We start from the raw sequence: 10,214 nt of genomic DNA, 5'->3' as shown, positions 1-10,214 counted from the left end.
CTAGCCGTTACACTCAAATCCCGTGAAAACAGAGTTTTCGCGGACCGTCCGCCTCACAGAGACCGGACCGTCCGCCATTCAAAACCAACGGATAGAAACGCAATGATTACGTGTCAAAGTCGACCGTTAGAGCCCTTCGCGGACTGTCCGCGCCCTAGTGGCAGACCGTCATCCATTCAGACACTCCGAACACTCAGAGAGATAGCGTCTCTGGGCAAATTTAAAGTTGAGGGGCGGACTGTCTGCCCTTCACTTCGTGCAAACCACCAGAACCTACAAGGTTTCTGCGCCCGTTTTAGGTTTTAAAGGCGGACCGTCCGCCCCCAAGGACCGGACGGTCCGCAGTTCATTTTGGACCATCATCCAGAGCCAACAACGGTTCTGTTCGAGCTCAAATGAGACAACGGCGGACCGTCCGCCCCCCTGGAGCGGACCGTCCGCAGGTCCATTTTCAGCAGAAATGAACCTCGGTAAAACGGCCATAACTTTTAGCTCCGATGTCCAAATTATGTGATCTTGGACTCTATGAAAAGCTTGTTCAGAGGACTACACAACCCAACTGAATATTTGATCCAAAACATAATGTATTAAAGCAGTATTCCACTCCAAGAGCCAACCTAGTCTAGAACACCGAAAAACATTTCTTGCTTCCCCAAGTTGATCAATATCAACTTCAACACCTTATCCTTTGCAAATGTGCCAACAACACCAAGTGAACAACACCATGAGCATGTGTGTTAGTATTTTCACAATCATTTTCAAAGGATTTTCACTTGATCTCACCACGCCACTCGATCCTAGCAACATCGCAATGTTAGATCGCTCAAGTGGCACTAGATGACCGATATGCAAACAAGTTTGCCCCTCTTGATAGTACGGCCATCTATCCTAAATCCGGTCATGCACTTCTCTACACAACCTTTGACCGGTGAAATGAAATGCCCTACAAGTCATACCTTTGCCTTGCGCATTCCATTTCATCTTCCCAAATATTGATGCCACACAAGCACCAAACTCCAACAAGTCTTTTGATCATCATCATGAGTCAACACTTGGCTTGATCTTCCTTGAATGATATGATCCACTCCATATCATCACATGACCTCTTTGGTCCATCGATCTTGACCTTGCTCGCTCTTCACCGTCGCCTCGGTCCATCGGTGCTAAGTCTTGCTCAAGCTTCACCCCCTCGCGGTCCCTCGCTTCAAAGCCTTGACTTGCCCTTCACCATTGCAACCGGTCCATCAAGCCAAGCCTTGTCTTGATCTTCTCCACTTTGGTCACATGACTCCATGTCATGTCTCATATGCAATGAGTTCCTTCATCACACTATATGAGCATAGCTTCAACACTTAGTCATTTCTCCTTCATGGCACATGTTGCTCATACTAGTGTCTTTGTGTGGACTAATCACCTGTGTATCTCAACATAAATACTTATTAGTTCACCTAAGTTATCACTCAATTACCAAAACCAAACAAGGGCCTTTCAGCGGGCCACCCAGAACGCCCTCAAACGCTGTAGCGATACAAGAAGAACAACAAATGTGGTTGGAAAAGCTAGGGTTTGGAGAGTAACACATAAAGGCAATTTTGTATTGAATCGACTGGGATTAATCTCAATCAGCCCTAGCCTATATATATATATATATATATATATATATATATATATATATATATATATATATATATATATATATATATATATATATATATATATATATATATATATATATATATATATATAGGCTAGGGCTGATTGAGATTAATCCCAGTCGATTCAATACAAAATTGCCTTTATGTGTGTGTGCGCGCGCGCGCGCCAGGGAAGACGTACCCCTTCATGAGTTGATATACAAAAGATTCCTAATTACAGATCTAAATCTACTCGCATTACACAGGCCAGACCGGTCAGCCATAGTCTTTGCCAATTTTGGATGTCAATAGGAAGGTTTAGGAGGTAGTGATTTGGTTTTGGTGGAGGGGGCGCGCTCGGATTTGTGGCCTGCGGTGGTATTGCTCTGGCAGTTTTTTCAAGTAGGAAAAGAACGAGTGGGAGAAAACGGATAGGAGGAGGAAGAGGCCAACCAAAGTTATTAGGACCGACAGGTAAAAGATTGAACGAGAGACTATAGCAGAACGGTTCGCTTCACAGACTATCCATGCGAGGGTAAAATTTGGTTGGGCTGGCCGATTTTCGACGGAATCGGTGAACTGACCGGTTTCAATTGAACTGGGTGGTTTTTCATATGGGCTCCAAATTAGACAAATAATATGTCCATTTTGATTATTTCAATGAGCTCTTTGAAATGGTGAACTTAATTTTAGCATTTGAGGTTATTTTAAAATGGTAAATATTTAAATTAAATATTTTTTAATTGATAAATGCTACCTATATTATCTTGTTATGCATATTTATTTTTGATATGTCCCATAAAATAAATCTAGAGCACCAAAACTTATGAAATTTATTAAATTAAGACACATCTTGCTACGACGCATTATGAAACATTGTTATTTTATTATATTATATTATTATATGTTGGCCATCATATTATTTGAGTTAACAACCACAAATACATAAAATGATAATTTTTAGTATCTTTTGTGGACTTGTGGCTAGATTAGTTGGAATTCATTTATATAATTATATTATTTAACAATTTGTTTGCACATATGTTCAACTCTATGTTGCTAATTATCTATTACACATTATGATATTGTACCGGTTTGAAAGTATTTGTCGGTGGTTCAATTCTCTTGTCCGAAACTACCGAACCAGCAGTTCAACCGATTCGTTACGATTGGACCAATAAACCAGCAAACCGATAACCTTACCGGTTCGATCTCTTTGTCCTACTAACTATGAGGCCAACACTGAGGGAGGGAGATGGGAACATGGATGTAGAGAGGTGAGCGACGGTGGTCAAAATGACTTTAAACCAGTCTTAGAGGCGATATTTTGCTCTGTATGAATACATGAGGTGCGCAACATTCCTGGTATTTGAGTTGTGGGGGTTTTTTAAACTCGGCAACCATTTCAAGGGGGTAAAATAGACTTTACATGCATGGTCTATCAACAACATGTGCTCCTCTATGTCCTAGTTAATTTAGGGGACATACATAATTGTTAGAAAAATGTAGGTAAATGTGAGCCCGTAACTTAGGGTTGCAATACAAATTTAAGTGGTCTAGTGAGAATTAACACGAATGGTTCAAAATAAGTCTTCAGGTAATAATAGTAAGATTTTAAGTCTAAGGGGACTTTTTGCTTTTCGTACCGTTCAAAGATTCTTGTTACGGTGAAAGGGCCTGTAGCCTAGTGGTTACAAGAGCCTCGGTAGCATCTCAGGTCATAGGTTCGACTCCCCGTGGAAGCGAATATTATAAGATTTAACGGCGTTGTGCTTTTAGTGGTAGGCGACGTTCTCGTCGACAGCGAGGCACCTGATCTTCAAAGATGCTCATACAAGCAGAGTATGTGTGTGTGTGCATTCATAGGGTTGAGTGTGTGTGCATTGTGAGTGTCTGAGTTGTACTATGAAATTAAAAAAAAAGATTATCTTTACCAAGTGACTGTGCAAACGTTTCATGAAACTGCAAAGTGCGTGAATGGGAAATAAACGACGTGAGAAAATCAGAGAATGGGCCAAATTCAGTCCATTAGAAAATAAGGGCCCATTTAAGCTTCTCCAAACGGAGGCTTGAAGTGGCCTTGTTTAGTGATCCATAGTATTTTATTGGCCGCCGCAGAACTCTCTCGAGTCGTCTCGTCCTCAACCGGAGCCTCCCAGATCTAGCGCCGCTGGCTCCCTCCTCTCCGTCTCCGGCGTTCTTCGCCGGTGACTGGAAAGGAGTGGAGCCACCCCGCTAGTCTCTAGTATACTTCTATAATATTATAGCCACTACATCTATAAAGTTCTCCTGGTTGGGAAAGTCCTCCCTTGCTCCGGCCGCCGGAGTAGCTGGTGTCATTCTCGTCGCTGTCGTCCTCGCCGTTCTCGGTGCCAGCAACACTGGAGCTAAGGTGAGTCGAAATAAAATAAATCCCTTGCTTGCCATCGCTTCTGACCATCCTCGACCCGACCTGCTCGTCCTGTTGCCGGCGACGGCAAAGGTTGTGGCCAGCAGGCTTGTGGCCGTTGTGCCCGGTGTGGCTGCCCGTGCTACCTAGCTCGGGTGCTTGCCCAGCAGGCTTGGGACGGCAGTGCCCGGCGTGACCGACCGTGGTGCCAGGCATGGAAGCTTTTGTCCCTCTCGTGTCTTCGCCGATGAAGATTGTCTTTTCGGTGTCGATTTTGGGAGGTTTGCTTACCAACACGAAAGAAATTCAGGTTGGTTCTCTGATCCCACTAGTCTTGGTGGTTCAATTCCCCTTCGGGGTTCTTCGTCGTCCGGCAATTTGGGGTTCGTGGTCCTTGCGGTGACAGAATCCTTAATGTCTGGCGATGTGCTGGCTTAGGGCCAGCTTCTTCAGCCGGTTCGTTCAGCGTCAACAACGCACGTCGGTCTCGATGTGCTGCTCAAGACAGCAATTAAAAAGTTTGTTCCTTCGCTGGAGAGGAAGTCGGCCTCAAGATGCGTTCTCCGACCACCGGTGGCGAGGGAGACCGGGCGCTTGCAAGGACTAGGATGTATTTTCTCTTTATTCCAAGAGTGTCTTTGTAAGTTTTGGGGTGTAATCACCATAAACTATGAATGAAATACCGACCCGGTTTTCTAAAAAAAAATCTTATTGGGCACTGGCCAGCCGCGTAGGCTACATGATTCAACTCCTTTCCCTTTATTTTCTTCTTTTTCAAACTTGGTTTTTCTTCCCTCTTTTCTAAGAGTAGCTGATTTCATTCACAAAAATGATTGGTCCCTCTGTTCCAAAGTATTTGTTATTTCAGTTTTGTCCTTACTTCTTAGTCAAACTTCTCTTACTTTGATCAAAATTATATAAAAATGCAAACACCTGCGACATCTAGTTACGTTCATTAAATCAACCATAAATGTCTTGATAATATGCTTATTTGGTGTTAATAGATCTCAATACATTTTTTATAAACTCCCGTGCATCTTCATGTCCGCGATTGGACGCTGTGGTGTGTGGTCAGACCATAAACAGAGTAACCAGATCTTGAAAGAAGCGATCACAAAAAAAAAAGTTAAAAGCAGGAGCATTGCCGGATCGTGTATAGGAAGAAGAAGAATGCAAGTTCTTACATAGGTTGTGATTATATAAAATGGGATAAAACTGAAACACTTAGAAACTAGCAACATGTTTAAATCAGGTAACAACTAGTCAGTGAAGTGTACCATAAAAAAAAGTACCCTGCAGATATTCCAAACCGTGTACAACAGGATGGCTGCGACCTTGGTTTTGTTTTGTGCACTTGCTACTTGCAATGAAAAATTCCACCAATCCTCAACTAGAGTTGCTGGCAGTGGCACCGTGATAAGCCCCTGCGTCCATGTTTGGACCAAGAGCCAAACCTCCTGAGCAAAAGGGCAGTGCAAGCAAAGGTGTGTGGCCGTTTCAAGGTCTTGCTGACAGAAACAGCACATTGGTTCACAGGCTATTTCCCGCGTCCACGGCCGGCATTGCCGAGCCCAAGCTCCTTCGCGGCGCCGCATCACGCCCCTGCACCCTTCCGTCCACCGATCTTGCTTTCTTCGCACCTCCGCCATAGCGACATCCGTAGCTCCCGCGCTGCCCGCCCTCCGTGACGAGGACGAAGGCGCCCGGAGCGCAGGTCACGTCCGATCAGAACAGTGAAGTTCAGATCGAAGGGCCACAAGGATACAGGGGTGGATGGTATTTGAAATACCGTCCCTCCCTGATCAGGGTTTCAAACAACGATCGTCCTGACCGCCGCGCCGTCGCTGGTCGGAGCTCCACCGCGTTTCGAACGCGGCTCGCTTCCCCCTCCCCCTTCCTCCAGAGGCATCTAATGACGCCGTCGGGCGCGGGTCTGCCAGGCGTCGCGCCGGCGCCGGTGGGAACGGGAGCGCCGCCACACACGCGGGCGCCCAGGGGCCAGGACGAGCTCGCTGTGCGCCACGGCGACGTCGCGGTACCGTAGGTGCCCAGCCTCCAGGTCCAGCACTGACGGACGCTGCCGTGCCGTTGCCGACAGGGAAGCGGCGTCGTGGGCCGTGGCCCGTGGGTCGTGAGGCGGCAGCCCGAGAGCTCCTCCTGCCTCACGTTTACAGTTGTTTGCACTAGAGGCAGTGCCTGACATGTGGGGTATGTCTGGTGGTAACTGGTAAGCATGGAATCTGACACGTGGGGCCATGAGGCTCGAGACCCACGCTTGCAATGGTTTGCCTGTACTTTGCATTACACGTGTATTTTTTTTCCCATGCCTCTTCAAGCTTGAGGTTAAGGTAGCAGATGCAGAACTACCAAAAGACACAGATGTTGTCACAGAAAACTTTGCCATGTATTCTCTCCGTTCTAAATTATAAGTCATTTCAAGAATCTTGGAGAGTCAAATTTTTCTAAGTTTGACCAAATTTATACAACAAAATAATAATATTTACGCTACCAATTAAGTATCATTAGATTTTTTGTTAGTTATATTTTCATAGTATATCTATTTGATGTCATAAATCTTTATATTTTTCTCTATAATTTTGGTCAAACATTGAGATGGTTTGACTCTCCAAAATTTTTAGAATGACTTATAATTTGGAACGGGGGGAGTAGACAAACACTTCCTCTCTCCAATGTACTGGTTCGCTCCGAAGAAATCGCTGATGAAGAAACGTCGACAAGCAAACTTACAGGACACCGTCCTGCGCACCCAGCTCTGCAACCGGATGTGTTGCTCTGTGATTACAGGGCTCTGATCATCAAAATTGACATGGAAAAGGTGCAACAATTGTCACCTGAACCATGATTGGATTTGATCCTGTGGAGTTTTATATAAACAGCAGGCCCAGAATTCACAAAAGCTTCAGACTGCAAAATCAACAGCAGGCCCGGAATTCACAACAGCGTCAGCTATCTATAGTCCTGCAGCTGTTCATACAAAGCCCAGAGAGCCAATCCTATTATTGTGTCCCTGACCAGGCCCTTGATGAGTGAGCTGACCCAGGTGTCAGATGATGCTCTGCCAACAAGGTCGCGGAACCTCAAGTCCCCCTGGTCAGAGATCAACGCGTACACTATACCATTCATGTGCCCCTTCCCTACGACTCCGACAACAGTTTTGCTCTTGTTCACAGCTTTGCTCCTCTTCAGTGACCATGCAAGGAACTGAAAGAAAGCGCCGACATTTTTAAGCCAAGGTTAGAAGCTTGGATGATTGAAGAATCATGCAAAGCTTGATGCAGCAAACAAATTCAAAGAGTTGCATGCTCTGAAAGACTGGAAGATTCAGATAGGCTGTTGAGAGTCATGCTCATACCATGTCGCGTTCATGTATGAGAGGTTGCAACAGCGAGGGATATGATGTGCTCAGTTTCTGGTACAACTCGTATGGGCTGACCGCAGTTTTCTCATCCTGCTGGAGTGGTGATTATCAAACAAGAACGTCAACAGACAACGGCAGTAATAGCTGATTCCTCAACACTTGATTCACGGTACATTATACCTAGTACTCACATCCTCTTGTACAAACAAGACTGACAAAACAATTTTTTTAGGCAATAAGACTGAAAATGCGAATGCTAGTACTTACTGGCGTGTCAGTTGTCGAAGTAATACCACGAAACAATGAGATTACTAGCTTTGTTTTCTGATCCCAGGTGAGAGATTTCCATGCTCGTTCAAGCTGCAGGAGCAATCTGACATGAGCTTCGGAAATTCTAGCAACTAAACTTTTGCAGAACTCGCAACCCAACGTCAGTGTACAAAAACTATTGGAGGCCGGGGAGAAAACATTGCACAGAGAGCCAGATACATACAGTTATTTCAATCGGGCGATCCCCAAGAACAAGCTGAGCACCGATGTCTTCAGACACCTTCCTAGCTGCTCGAAACTGACAGAAAACGCAGCAGCAGAATTCAGCCCCTGTACTCAATGTTTCCGAATAAAACTTACATGCTACAATGGCCTGAGGAATCACCTCCTCTCCGAACGGCCGGTTCGCGCCGGAAGAAATCTTTGAAGAGAAAACGGCGAGGAGCAAACGCAGAGCAAGAGCACTCTGCCCACCTGCAGCATCCAGAAAGATCAGCAATATTAGCAGGTCTCAATCAGCTCCATGGCCAATGGTCTGTGAAGAACAGAACACTAGTCACTGGGGAGGATGCTAGGGATCATCAGCCCATTACCGAGGTTGATGCTTCGGTTGACTGCACCGAAGAACTTGGCGCCGCCGAGAGAGAACATGTTGGACTTCAAGAGCGGCTCGTCGGAAGCATCGGTGGACACGTACATAATCCCAGCTCTGCAGTGAGGACTCTGCAACGGCATCGATTAGCTCCGGAGGAAGAAACGGACATCCTTGGTCGAGCGAGTCCTTGCCTGCTCCGGCAGAGCTCGACGACGACGTTGTCGGGCTGGACGGCGCGGAGGACGCGCTCGACGTCGGCGACGGACTCCGGGGAGAGGTGCGACGTGCCGAGGATCCAGACCTCCTCGGGCTCCACGAAGTCCGGCGGGCGCCACGCCGGGACCGGGCCGAACCGCCGCCGCGGGACGCGCACGAGCGCGCCGGACTCGACCAGCGCGGCCAGCGCCGGGTTGCCCGCCGCCGCCGCGGCGGCGCGCGTGTCGGCGAGCACGGCCGCGCGGTAGTCGAAGCACGGCGGCGGCGGCGGGATCGGCGGCCGGAACGACGCGGCCGTGGCGGATGGGGTCGGCCCCGCTGCCATCCTGGCGGGTGGTGCCCGCGCGGCCGCGAGGGCGCGGGGAGGAGATGAGACGGGACCGCGGGATTGGGCGGCCGCGGTGCGTGCGTTTGGGACTATAGAAGACAAGCCCACGGATCCAGCAAATGGTTGTCTGCTATCGTTTTTTTTTCCGGCCAGTACAAAATATTTTTTTAATGTTCAACAAAAGGTATTGCAGTTCTGATTTGTAATACATGAGTATTTATGATCTGTTCTAAAAAACGAAGAAGTTATTCCAGTTCCTGAATTGTAAGGGACCAAGTTTTATCTTTTAAATGTGTTGCTACAAAAAGAATGGGCGGTTAGATGAAACGACCAAGCACTATTGTCAAAGTGCTAATTTAGCTATTTGTTGGCTCCCACTCTTTGAATCTCTGATATACAGATACAAATGAGAACATGAACTATCTTGCAGGTGCTAATAAATTCATGTGAAATGGGATATATGCTGAGGTATTTGTGTTGGGTACTAAATTACTATCATTATTGTTCAGCTTTTTTTTCATTTGCTTGATTGCTTTACATTACTGCTACATGGAGTAGTTGCAAATTAGATTGTACATTTCGGTGGCACAGGAAATTGAAATTAGGACAAGGAAACCACAAAAGACTTATCAGTTGTTATTATGCTTGTTCTTTTTCATTAAAAAAAGCATTCACTTCTGTTCGGCTGGCTGTGGCCGGTAGCTGGTGCCGATTTGTTGTTAGAGAAAAGTACTGCTGGCTGGCTGGTGGCTTATACAGATTTGGTGTGAGAGAAAAATATTACTAGCTGGCTGGTTGACAAGCCAGCTGAACAAAGCGAATTGCTCGTGGTTACCCTCGCAGCAACTGCAATCCATACAAGCAAAAGGGGCCCAAAGTATTGAACTGAAACCAGCGGCGCATGTGTTTAGCAGTAGTTAACCACGCGATCGCAATATAAGGCCTGATGTCAGCCAGCCAGCGGCACTTGCATTATTGCATAGTATATGTCTGCTGATAAGGGCCCATGGAACGGTACTTTTACTGGCTAAGACAAGCACAAGAATCCAGCGTTGACACTCGAGTGGAAGTGGCAAATCCCTCCACTGATTGCTGCGGAGGTAGGATTGATCTGGTGGTAATGGTAAGACACGCTCTCCGGTAATGGTAAGACAAGCCAAGTCTAAATAAGCCGAACAGCCTCTGTCTCGCTCGCGCACCGCCGGCGGCGGCGGGGCTACAGGCTGCTCAAACGGATAACGAGCCTCCGTCTTTCGGGCCGCCGCTGACGGGCGCGCGCCTGTTTCCGGCACCGTTTGGCGGCGAGTGAATCGGTTAGGCGCACACTAGTGTGCGTGCAGCCAACCGGGCCATCGATCTCTACCCTCCACGGCGGGACCTGACACCTGTGTGCTTGGCCCGCC

General features: G+C 47.0%; 1 protein-coding gene and 1 long non-coding RNA gene across 3 annotated transcripts; one reads left to right on the top strand and one right to left on the bottom strand.

Moving 5' to 3' along the window:
* Positions 1 to 3,740: 3,740 nt before the first annotated feature.
* On the top strand, positions 3,741 to 4,741 carry LOC120679899. The gene is made up of 2 exons (XR_005677382.1): positions 3,741 to 4,333; positions 4,462 to 4,741. It is a non-coding gene; the product is annotated as an uncharacterized LOC120679899 (long non-coding RNA).
* Positions 4,742 to 6,833: 2,092 nt separating this feature from the next.
* LOC120679703 (traB domain-containing protein-like) lies at positions 6,834 to 8,872 on the bottom strand. Of its 2 annotated transcripts, none has more exons than XM_039961358.1 (7): positions 8,459 to 8,872; positions 8,266 to 8,381; positions 8,058 to 8,146; positions 7,896 to 7,970; positions 7,670 to 7,762; positions 7,397 to 7,495; positions 6,834 to 7,245 (listed from the first exon to the last, which is right to left on the bottom strand). In XM_039961358.1, the coding sequence occupies exons 1-7, from the start codon at positions 8,806 to 8,808 to the stop codon at positions 6,991 to 6,993; spliced, it is 1,077 nt and encodes a 358-aa protein (XP_039817292.1). In that variant the 5' UTR covers positions 8,809 to 8,872; the 3' UTR covers positions 6,834 to 6,990. The 2 variants fall into 2 exon arrangements, with proteins under 2 accessions (XP_039817292.1, XP_039817293.1); XM_039961359.1 differs by having other exon boundaries at positions 7,397 to 7,492; positions 8,459 to 8,868.
* Between the last annotated feature and the right edge of the window lie 1,342 nt (positions 8,873 to 10,214).

Source organism: Panicum virgatum, chromosome 6N, assembly GCF_016808335.1.
Source record: "Panicum virgatum strain AP13 chromosome 6N, P.virgatum_v5, whole genome shotgun sequence".
NCBI classification, from domain to species: Eukaryota; Viridiplantae; Streptophyta; class Magnoliopsida; order Poales; family Poaceae; genus Panicum; species Panicum virgatum.
The sequence above is the reverse complement of the archived record's forward strand: the minus strand, read 5'-3'. Positions and strand labels throughout refer to the sequence as shown.